Source organism: Zalophus californianus, chromosome 12, assembly GCF_009762305.2.
Source record: "Zalophus californianus isolate mZalCal1 chromosome 12, mZalCal1.pri.v2, whole genome shotgun sequence".
Lineage (NCBI taxonomy): Eukaryota > Metazoa > Chordata > Mammalia > Carnivora > Otariidae > Zalophus > Zalophus californianus.
Genome location: NC_045606.1, coordinates 58,293,821 through 58,318,414, shown reverse-complemented (window position 1 = coordinate 58,318,414; position 24,594 = coordinate 58,293,821). Strand labels below are relative to the sequence as shown.

Below are 24,594 nucleotides of genomic sequence, written 5' to 3'. Positions count from 1 at the left end.
GTTAAACTTTATCAATAACTCACATGACAGGAGATGATGTATTAGTAACTGAATTTAGAGTTTTGTTTTTTTGAGATGTGAAGGAATTCTGTGCAAGTTGTAGGGTAGAAAGTAAGGGCTGAATGTTATCCCAGAATTGGGAGAGTACTAAATATTTCCTAAGAAATATAGAAAAAAGTGAGAGAAAAAAATAAAATTAAACAGCCCACTTCTGGATGATAGACTTGAAGTAAATACTAAGAAACATAATGCCTATGTAAAGAGCAGGTTTAAGTTTCTAGAGATTTCTACTTTAGGGTAGAATTCTACTTTAGGGTAGAATTTCTGAATACCTCCTGTATGTCTAGCAGTCCACCTAGTGCTATGGAGAATAGAACAGGTTGAGTTGGATGTGGCAGGGTGTCAGGTGTGTCTCAGGTGGCAAGACTAAATAATAGTACAAGGAAGTTTCTATTAAAATTGCATTTTGACTATAATAAAGTACTGAAGCGGTTTTTTTTTGGGGGGGGAAGTAATTATTAAGTGTTAAGAGTCATTTATTTCTCAGAGGAACTATAAAAATATTGTGTATAATCTTTGCTCACCTCCAAACAGAAATGGTATAGTCTGAAATGAATGTTGTAGAGACAGGATCTCTCAGATTCCTAAATAGAAATGAGAAGATTCTAGGACATAGATTCAGTTACTGGATTTTCCTTTTCCTTGAGACATATAAGTGGGTATGAGGAAGGAAAAAAGATGGATTCTGGGTCGCTGCTCCTCCCAGATTAGTGAATGGTAAAGACTTGTCTTAGCTTCTCTTCTGCAGTTCCCATCCCTACCCCCAGCACATGGTGGGAAAAGTTCTGTGGATGGTTCACACTGAGGCAACAGCCTGGAAGAGAGAATCCTCTTTTCCCACATCTTCTCTTCCCCACATCTCTGGTTCCTCTGTGACCTTGACTCTGTGAGGTCCTCTGAGTATTGATTATAACAGCAGTGGAGGGTAAGGGAATGTGAAACAGATGAATGAAGGGAGAAGGATAAAGGGTAAGAAAGCTTTGGGCCTGAGGGGAAGTCTCATGCCATAATAAAATGAAAACATTTGTTAAATACTTTATGCTGGCAGCCTAAAAAAATGTTTTGAATGGTGGCATTGTCGTTTGAACAAGTGTGATTTCCTAAGAGCACTATTTTAAAAAGTAACAATTTGGATGAATAAGTTCTGATATATTAAAATGTCAGCATTATTATTTCATAGCTATAAAATGTTGGGTAAAAGAAAAAAATGAGTTTCAATCTACTAACAGCAAAGACCAGACTTAGAATGGGACGGAAAAATGTAGGTGTATGAAACCATGAAACTTCTTGCCATTGTGCACAATAGTGCAATGAAGCATTTAAGGGTTCAACAATTCAGAGTTTTTGTGTTGACACTTCCATTTTAAGGACAGGTGTCCCCCCTTTCTCCCAACATTACTATGTCAGGTGAAGCTGATAAAATGGCTGCCAAAGAAAACGAGTTTTTTTCCCCCAACGATGCCATAGACTGGCTAGTTGATTTCTAATGTTGACTGTGCTTTCAGTGAGAAATTTTCAGGGAGAGAAAGTACCAAAATAGAGATACCTGGTTCTAAAGATCTTTGGACATTTCCTTGAAGAAGCGCTTTTTTTTTTTTTTAAAGCAAAAGGTGGGGATTTATTGTTTCTTGTAACTGAAAAGTTGGGGAGTGGTCTGACCCAAGGCACAGCTGAATTTTGGGCACAGATGTAATCAGATTCTTTTCTGTCTGCCTCTTGTCTCTGCTTTGCTCCGAGGCTCCTACCTCCCTCAAGGTACATGATAGCCACCTGCAGTTCCAGGTGAAGAAATGCTTTAGAAAGTTCCACCCCTGGAGGTCTTCTTTAAGCCCAATCTAGTAATAGAACATATTACATGGATTATGAAGGAAATAAAAACTTTGACATGTTAAAAATGTTTGACATGCTTGATAGTATTTAATCAATTTATTTATGCCTTTAAATTTTAACCTATTCTAGGGGTATCTGGCTGGCTCAGTAGGTAGAGCATGTGACTCTTGATCTTGGGGTTGTGAGTTCAAGCCCCATGTTGGGCATAGAGTTTACTTTAAAAAAAAGTGTTAATTTGGGGCACCTGGATGCCTCAGTCAGTTGAGCATCTGACTCTTGATCTCGGCCCAGGTCTTGATCTCAGGGTTGTGAGTTCAAGTCCCATGTTGGGCTCTATGGAGGGCATGGAGTCTACTTAAAAAAAAAAAAAAAAAGTTATTCTAACAGGATACCTATACTTGGTTAAATATGTTAATTTCAGTTATTTCCACAAAAATTGTGGGCATTCCTCTTTCAGTATCCCTTTATTATATCCTTATTTCTGTTGGAAACTCAGGTTTAACCTACCACGATGCAGCATTTCAACTTTTAGAATCTTTTCTAAGAAGGTAACCTATATTACAAATGTAATTATGAAGGCTTTGTTTATTAGAAATCATGAATTGATAAATTGTTAATGCAGTGGTATTAAAACATAAACCCTGGAACCAGACTGCCTGGGCTTAAATCTCAGCTCTACCATTTGCTGGCTGTGTAACTTTGGACAGATTATTTAACCTCTCTCTACTTAAATTTCCTCGTTTTATAAAATGGGGATTTTAATAGTACCTTTTCAGTCCTGGAGAACCTGGCATCTACAGCGTGCTATTACTGATGTTACTGTTCTTACTACTGTTGTTACGGTGGTGGTTGTGGTATCTCTACCATCTGTCTCTCAAATCTTCATTCCCCAACACCACCCATAGAAACATACCAGTGTCTTGGCCAAGTCACTGAGTCCAGAGTGCCTTGGAAGAGAACTATAGATATATATATGTATATTTTAAATATTTATGTATTTGAGAGAGAGAGAGAGAGCAGAGATAGTGAGAACACAAGCTGGGAGGAGAGGGAGAAGTAGGCTCCCCCCTGAGCAGGGAGCCCGATGTGGGAATGGATCCCATGATCCTGGGATCATGACCTGAGCCAAGGCAGACACTTAACTGACAGAGCCACCCAGGCACCCTATAGACGTATTTTTAAATGAAAGAATGATGGTAAAAATTAAAACCAAACTAGGAGATAAAGTGATTTGATAGCGTCCCTGTTTAAGAATACATTCTGCACTGTCCCTTCCATCCTGCTTTCATTTTGCAGAAGATAGCAACTTCCCTTTTTAAGCATTAGCATCAAGGGCATATGACTTGTGCTTCATTTTCATTGTCTAGGAATTTCCTTGGAGATGCTGCTGATCTGTGCCAAAAGTCTTGGGACTTTTATACCATTCCTGTGTGAATTTTCTGGTTAAACTAGGCTTAATTAGATTGTCTTTTCTTTTGTTTTCTCTTTGAAAACTTGGAAGCTATCTTGTTGTTCCAGGGTTGTAAGGCTGAGCATGTTTGGTTAAGTAATTCTCTTGGGATCTAAGCTGGCATCCACTCAGGTCTTATTAAATGAGGACTTTAAAAGCCTCATTTAATGACAGAGTGGGCTCTGTCATTGTTGACCAAATGTTTCAAGATGTAGGTACAAGCTGTTTTTGTCAGTTTTTCAAGTGTAGTGTAATTTTGCAGTAACAGTGTGCTTTTCTACTTGGAAAGATTAAAAAAAACAGAGAGTGGCAGGTTTAACCAAGGTCATGATCATCTTGTTTCTTAGCAAGTTTCTCTTACCCATTTGGCTTACTTGGAAGCCATGCTGAGCTTAATTTATGTGACTGTTTTATTTGGAAGAGACAATGAGATTTTTCTTTGTGGAAAGCAACTAGTTAACAGTTGTCTCCTTCCAATGGATATGTAAAAAGGAGGTGCAGTTCCCTCAGATTACTCTGGGCCTCCATGCTCCCATCCTCCCTCCTTCCTCCCACCCAGCAAAGCAGATTTTGTCTTTAATTCATCCAGTCTTCTACTCCTTGTATTGCATACCTGCCATTGATGGGTACTAGCATACAGATGAATCTAAATCCAGAGAAATTGGCTGCAAAAATTCTCAAAGACTGGAGATATCGTGATACACAAAGGAACCAATCTCCTGTACTTAAAATTGAGATAATGGAAAAGTAGAGTCATCTTAATTCATAATAATTTAAGAATGAAGCAGATGGAATTAGCAAGAGATCTTTCTGGATGATCATGACAGACAGAGCAGAGCAGTGGCCCAGAGTCAGCCAGGTCAAATGACTATCCACAGACAGGGAGGTGCAGAAGAATCTTGTTAATGCTGTACCTTTGTACTGATCATATCCCATGAGCCCTTTTTCACAGAGGCTCTACCTTTCTAGCCTTAAGTGAAAAATTTCTTTACCTAAGTTTCCTTTCTACTTTGGAGATAGAACCCCCTAAAGATAACCCAAATCACTGTTCTTATTTTGTAGATTCAGAAACTGAAGCCAGAGGGGTTAAGTGATTTTCACAAAACCACACATGGGCTTAGTGGCTGAGCTGCAACTAAACCTAGGTCTCTGGCTTCCCAAATTAGTGTTCCTTTCACTGATTCATGCTGTCTTTGCTTATCCATTCAATTAGTAAATGTAATTGTAGGGACTCTAATTAGTTTGGCTTCTAAAGGCTTTTGTGGTTAGTGTCAGGCTGGCAACAAGGTTTGTTTTTTTCCCTCCAGCTTTTGAGTCGTGGCCAAATTTTGTCAGTCAGTTATTTCAGTCTTGAAGTCATCACATGGAAGTCAAGATGATTTGAATAGCTGGACACACATGTCTATGTATCTGTCTAATAAACATGCCTTCTGTAGTGCAAATTAGAGGCTGTTATTATAATGTACCAAATGTATATAGTCATTAGATACAGAGCAGTTGTGGCCAATACGGTGGTGACATTCCAGCTATCACTATCATTGTGTGTTTTTTCCAGACCTGTGAGCTTTGACACTATATAATGTATAATTGAGGGTTAGCAGGACTCTGGCAACCCATGCATCCCAAGAAGCAGATGCTAGGGATGCAGGGGGCTGATTGGACACCCCATGCACTTGGCAGTTGCATGAATTGGCACTGCCAGTTCATGGGTATGAGAAGCTTGGAGGTGTGAAGTATACTTAGATCTGTGAACTAATTGTTGGTGCCCCTGAGGGCACCTCTCAAGGAGTTACCTGGGTAGAATTGAATTTCCTTCAATGGAAGAGACTCACTGAATTCCTAAGAGAAAGTCTGAAATTGACAGACCTCAGGGCTTACCTCGTGGTCTCTGAAAGATCAAGAGAGATGGAGCTGAGATGGAAGGAAAGACCACTGAAAAAGGTATGCCATTGTTTTGCATTGTATGTATTACTTCACTGAAGGAGGGATGAAAAGATGAGGCTTTCTGTGTAACCCATATTTTTAATGCAGTCCAGGAGTAGAGAAATACTACTGTAACTTTTCCTTTTCTTATACTCATCTTACTCAGCTCTGTTTTTCTTGAGTAAATGTGAACTGTTTGCCAGCAAATGTTGCCTCTTTTTGAATCTCAGCATTTATTTGGGAGTAGGAAAGGTTTTTACTTAACTGAAGTATTTCTTTGTAATTTCACAGAAAAAAAATTTTTTTCCCCAGAATTTTTAGGGCAAATCCTGATGATATATCAAAATGTACTGTTGAATGTACATTGTAGACTCTAAAATGCCATATTGCCTTTAGAATGAAACATTGAAAGAAGGAGTATCTCTTTTTTTGTTTTAGGGTCAGAGATATTTTATGTTAGCATTTAATGTTTTTTTTTTTTTTTAAAGATTTTATTTATTTGACAGAGAGAGACACAGCGAGAGAGGGAACACAAGCAGGGGGAGTGGGAGAGGGAGAAGCAGGCTTCCCACGGAGCAGGGAGCCCAATGCGGGGCTCGATCCCAGGACCCTGGGATCATGACCTGAGCTGAAGGCAGACGCTTAACGACTGAGCCACCCAGGTGCTCCAGCATTTAATGTTAATAAACAGAATTAGGATACTTGATTGCCTGAAATTTTATTTTATTTTATTTTTTTATTTTTTTTAAGATTTTATTTATTTATTTGACAGAGAGAGACACAGCGAGAGAGGGAACACAAGCAGGGCAAGTGGGAGAGGGAGAAGCAGGCTTCCCGCAGAGCAGGGAGCCTGATGCGGGGCTCGATCCCAGGACCTCAGGATCATGACCTGAGCTGAAGGCAGATGCTTAACGACTGAGCCACCCAGGTGCCCCTGCCTGAAATTTTATTTTATTTTATTATTTATTTATGTATTTATGTATTTATGTATTTATTTATTTTAAATGTTCCTTTTTTTTTAAACATTTTCTGTTTTATTTATTTATTTTTAAAGATTTTATTTATTTATTAGAGAGCGAGCGAGAGAGAAACAGCATGAGAGGGGAGAGGGTCAGAGGGAGAAGCAGGCTTCCCACTGAGCTGGGAGCCCGATGTGGGACTCAATCCCAGGACTCTGGGATCATGACCCAAGCTGAAGGCAGTCGCCCAACCAACTGAGCCACTCAGGCACCCCTCTGCCTGAAATTTTAAAGTATGACTTACTAAATTACTTTATGTTAAAACTGTGTTTGTCTCAAATTTGATTTTGGAGCTAATAGTCTTCTAGGGAAAATTGTGATTACCTCTAGCTCATAATACTTAGATTACACACTGTTTGCCTTTCCATTCTTCCACTTTCATCAACTGCATTTCAAAGACAAAAAAAAAATGTTAGGTATCATTCCGCCACACAAAAATCAGAGGCATTCCCATTTCTAGGTTGCTTACATGGCAGTTCACATTTTCTAGAGAAAATATGTCCATTTCTCATACATGCGTACATCATTCTCCAGAGAAGTCTTCAGTTATCCTCCTGACAGTCCTTTGTCTTTTTTTTTTTTTTAAGATTTTATTTATTTATTTGTCAGAGAGAGCACAAGCAGGGGGAGCGGCAGGCAGAGAGAGAAGCAGGCTCCCCTCTGAGCAAGGAGCCCAATGTGGAACTCGATTCCAGCACCCTGGAATCATGACCTGAGCCGAAGGCAGACGCTTAACTGACTGAGCCACCCAGGCGCCCCCCTTAGTCTTTTTTTAAGGAGAGATAAAGCTTTTATGACAGGTGGGGTGATGGATTATTTTTGTTAAAGGAGAGTTTGAATCAAGAAGTGAGCTCCAGTCTCTTCTGACTTCTTTGGTTGCCAACTCGCTGGCCAGGTGTATCAAGGGCATGTGTGAGAGAGAGCAGGGGTTTGAGGAACGCCGGTGAGGGCATGTACATCTCTGCATACATGCACACAAACAGAGGATGGACAGTAACTTTCCTTGACAGTATGTTTGTGGTCATCATATGGCAGAAATGAGGATGGAAATGAGAGTGTACCTTGATGCCTATTTGTATGTCTGTCTTTTCTTTCTCTCTTTCTTTCAAGATTTTATTTATTTATTTGAGAGAGAGAGAATGAGAGACAGAGCACAAGAGGGAAGAGGGTCAGAGGGAGAAGCAGACTCCCCGCTGAGCAGGGAGCCCGACGCAGGACTCGATCCCGGGACTCCAGGATCATGACCTGAGCCAAAGGCAGTCGCTTAACCAACTGAGCCACCCAGGCGCCCTGTGTGTGTTTCTTGTATCTACAGTTTCCACATGAGTGCTGGTAGCTCACAGGCTCAGCCTTTATGGTAGTACTTACAGCTAATGCAGAAGGTGCTCATATCCTTGTCCTGACCTTTTCATTTCCATACAAGCTTAATTTTTTGCTATTTTTTCCGTTGAAAATGGAGACTGGAGGATGATGGTAATCGGGGCTTGAGAATTTGCTAGGGGATTTTGCTGCCTGTGGAATCACTGGTGAATCCTGGAGTTCAGCTACCATCCCTGTTGCACTTGAATGTTTTTCTTAGTCAAAGCATCTACCAAAAAGTATGCTGTTTCAGAATCCAAGTTGGAGGAATCCATGAGAAGTACGTCCGTTCCCAGGACTGTTGGGTTTTGCCCTTTCCCCTTCAACTCACTTCACACTTTTTAAAATAAACAGTAGATTCAATTCCATAGAAACTGCATCTATATGGGTATAAGGAATGGACTCTATTTTAGGCATTAACCTTTTTTTTTTTGTCATTTGGAAACAAGAATTAGTTTTGTTCACTGTCTCTGTTGTCAGCATGCATAAAAAGTGGATCCTATTTGTGCTCTAGAAACTGCTTCCATTTTAATTTAAATAATGTGCCTTTGTAATTTTTTTTAAAGGTAGTGTCTTCCCCAGCAGATGTAGCTGAAAAAGCTGACAGAATTATTACAATGTTGCCCACCAGTATCAATGCAATAGAAGCTTATTCTGGAGCAAATGGAATTCTAAAGTATGTATTTCTCAACCATGGAAATTTTCTTGTTATGATAGTCCACGAATTTCACATTTGTTAACAGTTTAGGAAATTACAATTATGTTTGTTAAACCTTTCTATACTGTTTTCTTAAAAGTGAATGACGTGGTTTCTCTCTCATTGTAAAGGGTTTATTTTTTCACTGAAAGCAAGTATGTGACTTTTGGGAATAATTTTTTTTGTTTCTGTTTCTTTCCTTAACTCTTGCATTAACCTTATGCTTTCATCGCTAGCATGTTTAAGAGACTTATAAAGCTTGCATTTTAAACTGTACAAATGTTACAAGCATAATTTTCTTATGGTTTATAGAAATTCAGGAAAAGGTTTCTATGAAAAATAAAACCAAACACTGGAAAGAACACCATTATTTAACATTTTATTATATTATAAAAAGTTATTGTATGTCCTCTGGGTTAGTACATCTGTAGTAAGAACTTTGAGAAGTTGGAATTAAAGGTTAGCAGTAGCTCTTTAAATAAAATGTAATTTAGGTCAGAGTTTTCTAGCCAGTGCTTAGCTTCCCTGGCTTTAAGAACCTTTGGTTGATTTCTGCCTATTGCCAAATCCTTGTGGTTGTGTTAGAATGACAGTGGTTGAATTTCTGATTTAATTTTCTGGTCTTACTTGTTCCTGTTTCTAACTTGTTTTGTTGTTGAATTTCAGCAAAGAGCTAGAAAAAACTGGTAGGTCCTGTAGACATATGTAGGGCTAAAAGAAAGGGTTAATTTCATGAAGCTGTAATACGTGAAATATGAGGTTTTTGGGAATTGAATTGCTTTAGAAAACTAACAAACTTGAAGCAAAAGACACTTGGATATTAGGCAGAAAACTGATAAGATAAATGTTTAGATTTCAGGGAAGGTTGAAAGGTGCTCATTTTGGATGGAGCCTTCAGGCCCATGGTGTGTGTGGTCCTGAGGTAACCTAGCTGTCTCATTATCTAGTCTGTCCCAATTATGGCCCTGTGTTGCCTGTCTAGGAAAAGTTACTAAAAATTTGGGGACAAAATCCTGCGTTTATTAATATTCTTTACTAACGAATATGGTGGCCATCTAGCAAGCAATTTTGTCTAGGAGTGCTTTCAGAGAATGTGGCTTTACGTTGAACTATTACTTTGCTTTTCATGGGTGGTTCTTTATTTTCTTCTGGGTTGGAATCATTTCCCCATACCTAGTGCATATGTAATTTTTGAGACAGTTTCCCATTTGCTTAAAGATTTAAGAGCTTAAGAATATTAATATCATACAACACTGGTAAATGTAATTCTTATTTTTCACATAAAGTGAAACTTCCACATACTGAGGTGATCTGTAATAGAGCATGCTATTTGTTTTCTGTGGAATATACCCAATCATTGCATTTGGACCAGATCAATTCATATGTTTATTAAAATTGTTGTTTAAAGCATTTTGTATGCTATTTTTTCTATAAAGGATTTTTCTTTAATAGTTTTTTAGCAATGATTTTCTATTTCCTCCTTCAATATTTATATTTATTCATTTCTAATTTTCCAGTCATAATTATGATGAAGTGTTATCTGCGATAGTTAATCTGTAGTAAGGACTTTGGGAAGTTTGAGTTAAAGGTAAGCCATAGCCCTTTAAATAAATGATAACTTAGGTCAGTTTCCTAGCCAGTGTAGATAGGCGTAGATTATAAAGGAACCATGTAGGTAGATATAATCTGCACTTATAGTACAAACAAAAATATCTTATTATAAGAATGCCGTTTACTACTGATGTAAAATATGTTAGAAGAAAAGACTGTTTTCCCTGCTTTGCCAATGTATGTATATACATTTACCTTAAAGAACAAAAAAACTTTATCTGTGAGACTTCCAGGTCCATTCCTTTATTTTCCTTTCTGCTTCTTTGATGTTTTATTTTATCTTTAAAAAGCAGTAGTTATTAAAGAGTATGCCACCCTGAAGCAAATGGCTAAATTTTAATGGTTTATGTTTATTCTACCTAGTGGAAATGACATGAAAATGTGAAATTTGCAATATGGCTTGTTAAAGATAAATAAAATACTTTTTAAAGAGCCCCAGCTACTTTACAAACAAAAATTTAAATCCTACCAAGTAGACCTTTTAAAGTTAATAGGTGTTTTAAATTGCCCCTCTATTATTGTGGTATGGTGTATTTCACCTGAAACCAGAGTTTATACCATGTAGTTTATTAGATTATTTAGGTTTGTTTGAAAGAGTTTGGGTTTACTTTCAACTTTAATTGATCTGAAAATGGATTTGAGATTTTGAAGCAGTTTTTTTTTTTTAAGATTTTATTTATTTATTTGAGAGAGAGAATGAGATAGAGAGAGCATGAGACGGGAGGGTCAGAAGGAGAAGCAGACTCCCTGCTGAGCAGGGAGCCCGATGCGGGACTCCATCCTGGGACTCCAGGATCCTGACCTGAGCCGAAGGCAGTCGCTTAACCAACTGAGCCACCCAGGCGCCCCTGAAGCAGTTCTAATAATGCTTTTAATACTAAAGCAAAGACCTCCTTGATATGTGGCAGCTTTTAGCAGATTCTAATTCTATAGGTAGTTGCATAAAATGTTTATTCAGAATTGCAAACTATAGGTTTATAGTTTTAAAAAACTATTATTTTTATTTACTTAGAAAAGTGAAGAAAGGCTCACTACTGATAGACTCCAGTACTATTGATCCTGCAGTTTCAAAAGAATTGGCCAAGAAGTTGAGAAAATGGGAGCAGTTTTCATGGATGCCCCTGTTTCTGGTGGTAAGTGGCAGCTAAAATCTGTGCACACCTATTTCTATTTGTCAGAAATAGCAATTACAGTTTTGTGGTACCCGAGATATATCTAGTTATTTTTAGACCTGTTACAAGGAGTCTCAATTTCCTCATTGAAAACAAAAAACAAAACTCACTTTTGTTATTTAGTACTCTCAAAATATGTTGCTTGTTCTAAGTTCAGGCGAAAGGATGTCACAACTTTGAAGAATTGTGAATTTTTGGTCCAAATTGCTGTGGGTAGGGCTAGAGCTATTCGTAGAAAATTTAACTTTTTAGAACAGATTCAAGAAGTAATTAATTAGCTTGAATCATCTTTTTTTTTTAAGATTTACTTATTTATTTATTTGAGAGAGAGAGAGTGCACAAGCAGGGGGAGCAACAGCTGGGGAGGGAGAAGCAGCCTCCCTGCTTAGCAGGGAGCCCGATGTGGGGCTTGATCCCAGAACCCTGGGATCATGACCCAAACCGAAGACAGATGCTCAACCGACTGAGCCACCCAGGCGCCCCTCCTTGAATCATCTTTTAACTTTAAAATAGCTGAGGAAGTGGTTAAAAAGAAAAAGTCATTTCACAAGGGAACTTTAGGCCCAGATGATTTTTTTTTTTTTAAGATTTTATTTATTTGACAGAGACACACCGAGAGAGGGAACACAAGCAGGGGGGTAGGAGAGGGAGAAGCAGGCTTCCCGCCGAGCAGGGAGCCCGATGCGGGGCTCGATCCCAGGACCCTGGGATCATGACCTGAGCCAAAGGCAGATGCTTAACGACTGAGCCACCCAGGCGCCCCTAGGACCAGATGATTCTTTACAAGTGAAATATTACCAGCATTTCAAGGAGCAGATCATTTCAATTTTATATGAACTTTTCCAGGCAATAGAAAAAAAGGAGACATTTCCCAAATCATTCTACAAGACCTGTAACTCTGATAACTTCAATCAAAAAGAGAGAGAAATGAGAGAGAAAATTTTAGGTCTATATCAGTCATGAATACAGAAGTGCATTAGCGAACTAAATCCAGCCATGTATAAAAGAGATCAAACACTACAATCAGGTTTATCTCATATGTACTCAGATGGCTTAATATTAGAAAATCTATAAATCTGCTTCGCCACATTAACATACTTAAAAATCATACGATTATTTCAATCAGAGGACAGGGATTCTCACTAATAAAATTTTTAAAGCATATTATTATATCAAATCTTAATAGTAGGTATCTGAGTATTTTGGAATGGTAGTATTATGGGTATTATGATTTTCCATAATTTTGCAAGTTTTCCAAAATTATTTTGTAATCAATAATGGTACACACACCTGCACACACACAAACATATACACGTACATATGTAATTTGTAGTTGAAGACTAGTTTCTAGTTGGAGACTTTCTAGAAAGGCTGGACTGAAGAAACCAACCATTGGCTCAAGACCAAGACTAGATTTGTCTCACATTCCACTGCGTTAGGAAATACTATTTTCTGTAAAGTTCTAATTTATTCTAAGAGGAAAATAAAGATTGCTAAATGGAAGGTTGTCCTTTATAAAATCATCCATCTCAGTACAGTGCTAAAAATAGCCAACAGCTAGTGTGGTACATTGTTATAGTAATAACCTTTAATGACTCACATCTCTGAATCCACCCTGTGTGACCATGTGCTGCATTGACTCTGAGTTGAGCCATCTGACTTGGTTTGGCCAGTGGTATGTTAGGAAATGTTACACAAGGATAGACTTGAAAAGCACTTTGTACATTGAGTCTTGCCCTGTCTTGCTCCTGGGGACTCTTCTGCTGTTGCATAGAGAAGCCTGGATTAGCCACCTGGGACATGCGCTAACCACCAAGCATGTGAATGAGGCCATCTTGACCATCCAGCTAGAGTCAAGTTCCCAGATGACTGCAGCTGTATTAGCGGCCTCAGGCCTGACAAGGAAATGAGCTGCTGCAATAAGATAGTCTAAATTACTCACCCGTAGGATTGTGAGCAAATAAACCCACTAAGTTTGGGGGTGTAGTATAGCAATAGATAACTGATAGAGCCAATATAGTTGATATTACCATAGTTACGTACAGGTGTTTGTTACTTAATGTATCAATTAGTGTGCTACCTATGCTTATTTAGTCTAAGTTTTTTTTTTAAGATTTTATTTATTTATTTGAGAGAGAGAGAATGAGAGATAGAGAGCATGAGAGGGAAGAGGGTCAGAGGGAGAAGCAGACTCCCTGCTGAGCAGGGAGCCCGATGCGGGACTCGATCCCGGGACTCCAGGATCATGACCTGAGCCGAAGGCAGTCGCTTAACCAACTGAGCCACCCAGGCGCCCTAGTCTAAGTTTTATAAACCCTTTCTGAAGGAGAATGATAATCCTGTAGTTAGCATAAAAGGCCAACTTTAATGCCAAAGCTGAGTTGCCAAAATGAAGTTTATTGAGCCAGTCCAGAAAAGAGTTTTGTTTCCTGTAAACAGGTCCCAGACTTATATCTCTGTAGTCCTGATTACAAAGGAGAATGTTTGCCTAAATGTTACCTAAGTAGCTGTCCTGGTGAGCTGGTATGAGATACCCATATTTAGTAAGATCTGGAAAAGTAAGTTGGTAAAAATTCAGTAAGTCTCATTATGGTGTTCTCATGGACTGCTGGGGGTTAAATAGTACGTCTAGCTTTTAAGTGTCTTTTCTGCTTTTAGAATTGAGCTGTATTATTAGAAGAGACTTTAGCAGTAATTTAATTTGACTTTGTTATTTTATAGATGGGAAGTTGAGATCCAAAGATGTTAATTAAGTGACTTGCCTAGGATTCTCCAGTTTGATAGCCAATCTAGAATTAGAATCTTACTCTCCCAACTCAGTCTAAGGATCTTCCCACCAGACCTTCTTCCCTTTAGTCCCATCCTGTGGTATGGTAGCCTTTCTGTTTTTGAAAGCAATGGCCTACTATTAATCCCATTTCTAACAATTTTATCTAGTGGCTGGTCCTCTGTCTTCTGTCTTGCTAGCTACCTGGCACTGCCATGTAGTGAAACTTTTGGCGGGGAGGTGAGGGGAGAATTGCCGTCTTTTCTAACTCTCAGAGGTTAGCTTCTTACCTGGGAGAGGCATAACATTTCTGTTCCAGAGTCATTTGAGAAGAAATGGTTGAGAGGACATTATTCTCAAATCAGGAGACTTCTGGAGAGATCAGATCAGTCTTATTGTGTTGACCCCATCCTAGAATGTTTATTAACTGGCTGTCAGGAGTCTTTTGTTCTGTGGCTGGCTTGGGATAGAACCAGGGGTTTTTGGGTCTTTCCTGTTTTGGATCCACTGGCTGGTGCTGTTAATCAAATAAATGTCCAGGAAAAGAGAAAGTAAAATAATATTTTGACATATTCCTACCATGTTTGAATTTGACTAGGATAGGATCTGTTCTGAGGTATAAGGACTTGGAATTGAACAGGATTATACCTGAAGGCAGTGAAGCTGTTTTCCATGGCCCTCATCTATTTCCCCATAGTATAGTATCTATGCCACTGCAAGGACCACTGTGTTATGCTTATGTTTGTGCCTGTTTCTTCTACTACTAGACTCCGAAGAAGGCAGATACCATGTCTTTCTCAGCTTTCTAACTCCAGTGTATATCTCCTGGTGAGCATGTAATAAACTACGGTTGATTGAATCAATAATCTTCTATTTTTTAAATTCAGGGTTAATGTTAAATATTTTGAGCCGTCCTGCAGTTATTTCTCACTCCCAAGCTGTTCTCCAGTTTATTTATCTCCAGATTATTAACCTCTCTCTGAAGTTCAAGTAACTGCCTCTGCATTTTAACATCAGTAAGATAAGTAGTTACTGTGTTCGGAATGTTATATTGTAATATTAGATGCCACTGGGAAGCGTGGTATGATCACAAGGGTGGGCGTAGGATAAAAGAAGTAGAATATATGCAGGACAACTTAAAGTTCTTACTTCAGAAGCTTAGAATTTAGTAAAACATACTAATAAAATGATTTGTAAATTGTTACAAAGTGCAAAATAATGTAGCACAGCAGTCTTCCCAGTACTTAGCAACCAGAAAGGGAACTCTTAACAGTTTAATCATAATAGATGGAACTAGGGGGTATTATGCTAAGCGAAGTAAGTCAATCGGAGAAAGACAGTTACCATATGATACTCCTCGTATGTGGAATTTAAGAAGCAAAACAGAGGATCGTAGGGGAAGAGAGAAAAAAAATAAGACGAAATCAGAGAGGGAAACAAACCATAAGAGACTCTTAATCATAGGAAACAAACTGTGAGGGTTGCTGGAGGGGTGGGGGTGGAGGGATGGGGTAAGTGGGTGATGGGCGTTGGGGAGGGGATGTGATGTAATGAGCACTGGGTGTTGTGTAAGACTCACTGATCTCTACCTCTGAAACTAATAATACATTATATGTTAATTAATTGAAATTTAAAAAAACAGTTTGACCATAGCAACATGCTGGGCACTGTAAAGAAATACCGTCTTTGTCCTTTCTGGGGTGGCTACTAAAACTTATTTTGACTTTTACCTTATATTCATCTGTATGGATATTTAGAGAGAGAGTAACACCTGATTTGACTTACACAGTTCATTTTGGGGCAACAGAAGAATTTTTAATTCTGGAAATGGAAAATTTATATTAAAGATTACCTAGAAACCTCATAAATGATTCCCAGTTACATCCAAGGGGAACCAGTGGAATTTGGAATTAGATTTGACAGCTCTTTAGTAGATATTCTTTAAGCAAGGAAGAAAGGAAATTGGTTAGCTTATATAATTCTCTTATCACCTTTAGTTTCAGTTTTGTTATACTTCTTGAATAAACTCAAAGACATTCACTTGATAGTAGGAAGAGCCTAGAACTTTTAGGGAAAGAAGGTAACTCTAAAAATGAAGGTCTTCATTTTTTCTTCACTTGAAATGTACTTAATATTATTCTATTTATATAATTCTTACAAGATTATATACTGTTTTCTGATTATATACTCTTACCTAATTTTTTCTATTATGTCTTGATTGCAAGGGAAACGCTTCATTCTTCATTTCATGCAACAAACATTTATTGAGTACTTTTATGTAGTGGGTATGGTCTAGGCACTAGAGGTAGTGCTTTGAAGATATTCAAAGTCTTTTGTCTCCTGAATTGTGATTTAGTAGGAATAGAGAGAATAAACAAACAAAAATAATTTCAATTAGAAGTGCTATGAAGAAAAAAAAGGCAGAATAAACAGTTAATGAAACAGAGACTTCAGGGGAAGGTCCTTTTACATAGAATGGACAGGATGTCTTCTCTGGGGAAGTGATCATTAAGCAGAGATCTGAGTGTACAACTTCAGGGGAAGAGTATTTCAGTGGAGCAGACTGCTCTGTATGGGCTCTGAGGCATGAAGAAGCTTGGTATGTTTGTGAAACATTTATCTTTGTATCACCAGCACTTAGCAGGTAATTGCGCTCAGTGTTTATTAAATAGACTCACCTTTACATTGACTCCCCATATGTCTGACACCATGCCTTTGTTTATCAGTTTGTGGTTATCAAAGGAAAGCTAACTGGGCTTTATATAAATTAGCCCATGACCCTGGCCTCAAAATGATGCCCTAATCTGTTTACCTGTCTTGTGTAAATCACATCTTTATGAAAGTAATCCTTCTTTAATGTCACATGTCTGTCGTTTAGTCACTGTTCTGGATATGTGCTTTTTTTTTTTTAGTGTAGAGAGAGGGTCTGCTACTACAGGATTAGTTCCAATGGGATCAGTTCTCTTGTATAATGAATGCTGGACATAAAGCAAATTAAAAACTATCGTTTGTGACTAATGACCAAATACTGTTCAGTCTGCTCCAAGGGGGTAATTATAGCACTTAGCTGTGCTTGGATAATTGAAGGATAAACTCACTGATTGCCTCATATGTCTGTAGAGTTACACAGAGACCTTGAGTTGAAGTGACTCTAAAGTGGCACTTGTAGTTAGCCCAAGGCTGTCCGGGATGGCAAGCCTCATTGATTTGCTAAACTGTATTGCTCCAGTTAGGGATTAATGTCAAAATTAAATAATTGAACTGATGTGTATGTGTTTGTGTAACAGTTCCCTACCAGGAAACCAAATTTTATACTCTACTTGGCTGGGTTAAGTTTTAGTAATTTGTTCAAGGTTTTCTTAGAATATGGAGTAGTAAGCCCAAAATCTATTAAGGAGTTTCTGTTAGAGCGTTAGACTTGCTTGGTAAATTCCTCAATGAAAGTCTCATGTAGACTCCATTATTGTTTTTAAAATCCAGTGTATATAGTCTTGGCCTTAACTGCTCACTGAACTGGTATCTGCTGTTTTTCCCTGTTTTTCCACTAGATCTGTATCTAATTTATGGTAAAGGGACCACAAAAACAAAAATTACTTCTATTTCGGCATGTAACACCATTATAGTTAAGGGTCTGTTGGCATTTCTACTAAAACGTTTTCTTAGAGAAGTTTATAACTTGGCAATTTTACGTGGCTTTGGGCTGAAACATTGCTATTTCTGTCCAAAAGTAAATTATTTTACCAAATTTCATATAATTGAATTTGCCTTATTTGATAATGTGTGGAGAGGGAAGGGCTATCACACACAATAGGTCTTTTTTTCATGTTCTCACAGGCTGTTTGATTACACAGTTGTATTGGGTGTGGCGTTTATTCTTACATTTTAGTCTTTCGTCGGTAAGATTTTATTTTTTTTAATGTTTTGAAATAAGTTGGTTTAACAGGGTTAAGATAATTCATTTTCATGGGTTCTTCCCTTTAAAGAATTGTACTAGTATGTTGATTTTTAGTTCTTTTTACATTATTAACTTACTATAAAATTTAAAAGCACTTTGTGGCAGGGGTGCCTGGCTGGCTCAGTCCATAGATCATGGGACTTTTGATCTTGGAGTAGTGAGTTCAAGCCCCATGGTGGGTGTAGAGATTACTTCAAAAAAAAAAAAAAGTTAAAAAAAAGGACATTTTGTGGCACTCACTTTTTTTAAAATAATTTTTTATTGTTATGTTAATCACCATACATTACATCATTAGTTTTTGATGTAGTGTTCCATGATTCACTGTTTGTGCATAACACCCAGTGCTCCACGCAGAACGTGCCCTCTTTAATACCCATCACCAGGCTAACCCATCCCCCCACCCCCCCTCTCCTCTAGAACCCTCAGTTTGTTTTTCAGAGTCCATCGTCTCTAATGGTTCGTCTCCCCCTCCGACTTACTCCCCTTCATTCTTCCCCTCCTGCTATGGTCTTCTTTTTTTTTTGTCTTAACATATATTGCATTATTTGTTTCAGAAGTACAGATCCGTGATTCATCAGTCTTGTACAATTCACAGTGCTCACCATAGCACATACCCTCCCCAATGTCTATCACCCAGCCACCCAATCCCTCCCACCCTCCACCACTCCAGCAACCCTCAGTTTGTTTCCTGAGATTAAGAATTCCTCATATCAGTGAGGTCATATGATACATGTCTTTCTCTGATTGAGTTATTTCACTCAGCATAACACCCTCCAGTTCCATCCACGTCGTTGCAAATGGCAAGATCTCATTCCTTTTGATGGCTGCATAATATTCCATTGTGTATATATACCACCTCTTCTTTATCCATTCATCTGTCGATGGACATCTTGGCTCTTTCCACAGTTTGGCTTTTGTGGACATTGCTGCTATAAACATTGGGGTGCACGTACCCCTTCGGATCCCTACATTTGTATCTTTGTGGTAAATACCCAGTAGTGCAATTGCTGGATCATATGGTAGCTCTATTTCCATCTGTTTGAGGAACCTCCATACTGTTTTCCAGAGTGGTGTGGCACTCACTTTTGTAGGAGAGACTTGAATTATTCGGTCTTGAAAAATATTAGGTAAAGTAAGCCTTTCCTTGGTCTGTTCTGGTGGTATTTAAAGCTTTAGTAATTCAAATAATTAAAATTTTCTTTAATTTTGATTGATGAACAAATCCATTTCCTTAAAAATGACATAAGATTCATCAATACCAACACACCAAAAATGGGTTAATTATGTTAGCCATTTACATTTACCTATAATTTTACTTATCACCTTGTATTCAGTAAATATCCTATTTGCCTAGGATTTTCTCCAGTTTGCACTAGTTCAGAAATGTTTGGTAAATACCAGAGATTTCCTTGAAGTTAGTCCCTAAGAAGAGGTGCCCCAAAAAACCTCTTTTTACATTCTTTGGCATGCCTAAGTCCTCCCCTACCACAGTTGTCATGGACAGGAGTCCCTATATAAGGTGTTAACGAGTTCTTCACACGTTTAGAGAAGACTGCTGACTCACTGCCCAAAGTAACATAGTTGAGGCAGCTTTAATAATTTGTCTCCTAAGAAAATAGAAGAATGGGTTAGAGAAGCCACGGTGATCACTTCATTCAGCGTTGTTATTGTTATCATTTATTGTTAGTAATAATTATCATTGCTAATGACAACCGAGTTCATTTCTAAGAAATCACTTTCTTGCAGTTGCAGTTCCCCCATCTCCCAATCTGGAGGCCAGGTTTTAATTGCATTGCAGTTTCCAGTCAAGCAACCATTACCAGGGTTGCTCTTGCTAGGCTCTGTCCTGTGGTGGAGGGATACTGTGTTTCCTTCACCTGGTTATGTTGGAAAGTGCATGGATAAGGCAGGGGTCCTGTCTGAAGTAATCCTAGGGTATTTTTAATGTCCTTTAATTGCCATTCAGGATGTAAGTCAGACCAGACACAATTGGGTCTGCTCACAGTTCAGAACTGCCTAGTGGTGTTTCTATAAAGGTTAAAGTATATTTAGCAAATAAATCCCGTGAAGCTATTACTTATATATAATTTATTTTTTTATTAACATCTGTTGATTCCTAAGCAGTGTGAAATTAGTTCCACTATACCTGCGTTTTATGTCTTTATTTGTTTCATTTGTGATCCCTGGATAGCACTGGGGGCAAAGTGGGATGAGGAAATGGAATTAAGAATTTCACAAGGGCCTTGTCATTGCCATCAAACCATTATCAGACTTATTTGTGGTTTTCTAGATGTCTGATTTTCTTCAAGTTTGGTAATGTTAGCAGATGAAAAGTAGATTAAGTAGAGTTTAAATCCTATTTGCTGTATGATTCTACTTTGTTTTGCATTGCTTTGGGTGTTTTAGTTGTGAAAATTTTTATTTATTATTTATTTATTTATTTTTAAAGATTTATTTATTTGAAAGAGTGAGAATGAGAGAGAGAGAGTACATGAGAGGGGAGAGGGTCAGAGGGAGAAGCAGGCTCCTCGCCGAGCAGGGAGCCCGATGCGGAACTCGATCCCAGGACTCCAGGATCATGACCTGAGCTGAAGGCAGTCGCTTAACCAACTGAGCCACCCAGGCGCCCAGTTGTGAAAATTTTTAAATTCAAAGGTACATTTCATAGTAAGGACCCTTCCCTCAGGGCCAGTGAAGGTATGGCAGCACACTTACCTTCCGTCTTCCTTGAAGTGATTTTAACTTGACCTAAAGGTAGAGGGTTTTTGTTGGTGGTGTTTTGTACTTAGCTCAGATTACCTCTATCAGTATGAGAGAATGTGGACTTTTTTAGAAGGGTATTAAGAATTTTAAGATTTGTCCATGACATCTTTTTTATTGAGTTATTGACTATTAGTTATGGTCATCCGAATGTTCATCCATTGTGGTCTCTGAGACAGCATTGTTCTTAGGGAGGTTTTTTAAAAATTAAACATAATATGAAGCTGGGCCTACAAATAGTTTTATCATTAATTACATTGCATTTCCCCTAATTCTTATGTGTTAGGGTAATACTTGTTCTCAAGTGGCCAACATTTTTGACGTACTATGTACATATATTAAAAGAGTAGAAATATAGCCTTGGCAGACACTGAAATGGTTAATTGGCTTTTCCAGCCAAATAGGTTTATAAAACTTTCTGAAAATTAAGAAGTGGGAGGGAAAGAACTTTCTTTGAATAAATGCCATATTTTATTAACCCTTTACCTATAAAGCTATTTTTAGGGTATAAACATTTTCTTGCAGCAAATTTTTTTCATTAGACAGGCAGCTAGAGGAAGAATAGTTGATTTATTGTAACTGTCAAATATCTGCAAACATTCCAGTAGTTAAAAGAATTATTTCAACATAAAATCCTAAGTAGAGGTGAGATTTTTTTTCTAAAAGTAAATGATAATTTTGAGAAAGGAAGAAAAGCAACAGCATGGTGACTTTGAGATCTGTAATCTTTAAAAGCAAATTTTAAAACATAGCATTAAGAAATATTTGATGGTTTCTAATGATCTTTAATCAAGATGTATTTTTATATTCTTATTAGTACTTGCATAAAATCAACAGCTTTTCATGATAAGACATTTACATCTTAAATCTTGCACACTGTTCTCTTAGGAAATAGATGGAACAACACTGGATCTTTAAAAATTAATAGGAATAGTCTATATTTGATTCAGAAAAGTTTATATAGTATTCAAGGGCTAGTGGACAAGGGCAAGAGAGAGGGAGAAGCAGGGCCAGGAGCATGTGGGGGAATGAGAGAGATTACAGTGTCCTTTTCCATTTCAGCTGGTAGTTTGGAATAAAACTGTAAAGTTAAACTTTTTGGAATTGTTACTACCCCGAGTGGGAATATAAACTATATTGAACAAAATTTATTTAGCCTGTTAAAAAGTCAACCTAAAACTGTAGTTAATTAGTTTACATTATTACATCACTTCTAGTTAGAGACTCAAACTGGTACAGAGTAAGAGGAGCTCTATCAGGTGAGCTGACTGCTACCCATATGGGGCCTTAAGATAATGATGAGTTTAAATTTCCTCTTAGAGCTAAGTGAGAATAAAACTGGAGGCAATAAATACTCTTGGCCAAAGCCATTAAATGAAAAAGCTGGGAATTCTCCAGCTCTTGACTTAAATTGTTTGTTTATCAGCTGGCGCCTAGTCTGGAGTCAAGAGCTGGAGATTTCTATCTGTGACAGAACTTTGAAACTCTTGCAGGACACTTTCATTTCAACTTAAGGTAACTTGAGTTTATAGCTTTGGCTTTAAAGATTACTAATGATTTACTCATTTCCTTACCATTTAACCAGAGTGGACTTTTTCCCAGGAAGGGATCTGTGTTTATTTAGGGCCTTTGTCTGCGGAGGGATTAAAAGGCAGCCCACCAGCATTGTGAACTTGATGGTAATAAAAGGTCACCAAAACACACCATAAAAACATTCTTACCATGGAATTAATTATACAGTGTAATTTTACAAAGCAGCTCGGTTACTCCATCCCTGCCCCCTCCCTCCATTCTTAAACATTTCATCTTTTTAAAAATTAAAGCTGTGATATAATTTAGGTTTTTGGAAAAAATATTTTGCTTCTTTTATGGTATTTACACATTGAAGAAATTGTCACATGCAGTTAGTTGCTTTAAAGTTCTGAAATAAAAATTATCATTTATTGTTAAACTCTGGGATGAATAACTTGTTTGGGAGAGGGTAGTCAAAGGGATGGTTGGAGCTTCAACAGCTCAGTTTCTAAAAACCAAAGCCTACTTAAGAGTTTTTTTGTGCCACCAGGTGGCATTGCATCCAAACCTGCTTGTGATAAAGGAAGGTTTTTAAATTAAATTCTTTTTTGTTCAAGAGAGGTTATAATACTTTTGTCTGGATTTTGCTTTTGAAGTTGGCTTAAAAATATATCTACTATCAACGTTGATTAAATGTCTCCAAAGACCTGGAAGGTTTTCTGAACTCTGCAAATGTTTGCTTTTAGGTGGTTAATATTGAAATGAAAGTAAAATGTTGAAACATTTGCAAAGGATTGCTATTTTTTTATTTGTAAAATGAACATTTAATAGTTATTTTTGTTTTGCTTTTCTAAATACTCAAGAGGATCCTGCCTATAAAAGCCCTCACAAATGTTGCAGAAACTCCCCAATATTTCAGATCACCCCTTCCCCCAACACACTCACACCTGCCCCAGCCCTTATAAAAAAAAGTGTCAGCAGGTTTCACTGTATGGGAATTTTTAAAAAGAGGGAAAGACCTCAGAAAGGTGCAAGTCGGTCCTTTTCACAAGCCTAACTATGAGATTCATTAGGCAGTTCATGCTCATGTCTTAAAAGCTGCTTTTGGGAAAGTAAATTCTTGCAGTTTCCTGTACTGGTTTTGAGGGAGTCTTTATAGTCTTTTGAATCAGCTCATTTTAAGAAAGTGATAATGTAAAAGCAAGAAAAAAAACCCTCATTGTAAATTTTATAAAAGTATGATTTTTACTTTAAAATACATATTGTTCTATTTTATGAACCCACATATATTAATAAACTGTACAGAAACAAATTTTTAATACAGCCTATCCAGGTGCTATGATATGTTGTCAGAATAAATAAGGTTCAGTGTACACTCTATTGATTTTTATCCTTTTAAAAAATGTATTCACCATGCAGAGATGTTTAATGCTTAGCTTTGATCATTTATCAGAAAGCTTTATGAAATTTTTCTCATTTTATATTCTTGTCTCTTCTGTGAGGCTTCTTAGAACTGTGTACAACCTGTTTAAGAAATGTATGTTTTCAAAGTAAACGTTTGACCTCCCATCTTGATGTTCTTGCTTTTAAACACACACACACACACACACACACACACACACACACACACACACACACACACTCTCTCTCTCTCTCTCTCTCTCTCTCTCTCTCTCTCTCTCTCTCCCTCCCTCCCTCCCTCCCCCCCCCCCTCTCTCTCTCTCTCTCAAACACTCATAAGCCCCCATGTCTCTATATTTTGAACAACTTGTTTGGAATGTGTGTTGTACTAAAACTAAATATATGCAGACTTCAGTATTACAAAGAGAGAATTTTGTTTTAAAAATTATAAAAATTTGAAAGTAGTACTTTTGAAAATAGTCTAGACAAAGGTACTCAAGACATTTGACCCTGAATATTTTACTTTTAAACCTGATACAACAGTCTGTTTCTTAGCTTTGTGGTATACTGATATTTCTACTTATTTAACATCAAAAAGCTGTAGTGGTTTCTCTTTATAGATTGTGCCTGTGTTCTGGAATTGCCTCCTGCTGTCCATGAATTGCTTCTTGGCTTGTTTTGTTAGAATTTCTCACCAGGGTTTTTGTGAGCTGGGTAGTCAACATTTAAAAAAAAAAAGAATTTGATACAGTAGACTGGACTAGTAAAAATTATACTTACTGTTCATGATGATAAATGAGTAAACTCTTGGCTCAGAATACCGGTTTTATGTAATAAAAGCCCATGCAAATCTCATGTAATAATATGCATATATAAAATTGCCTACAATGACTGTTTTCCTAGTTATTTCTGTAATATTATTTTTTGTAGAAATTCCAAAAGCTTTTTCATTAAAAAATAATAGAAAAAAATCCTTATTCGTTTCAGGGTGTGGGTAATTTGGTAATGGAGCATTTAGATTTTGGCTTCTTTCATTTCAGTTGGAAATAGTATTGGTGTAAGTGAGTGTTGCCATGGG

At 37.5% G+C, this 24,594-nt stretch overlaps 1 protein-coding gene across 1 annotated transcript in view; it reads left to right on the top strand.

Annotated features, from left to right (window-relative positions):
- HIBADH (3-hydroxyisobutyrate dehydrogenase) overlaps positions 1-24,594 on the top strand; it is a 103,971-nt gene that overhangs the window by 11,421 nt on the left and 67,956 nt on the right. Inside the window, 3 exon segments of the mRNA XM_027574251.2 lie at positions 8,208-8,317; positions 10,962-11,029; positions 11,032-11,082. Coding sequence (XP_027430052.2) covers positions 8,208-8,317; positions 10,962-11,029; positions 11,032-11,082 — 229 coding nt within the window.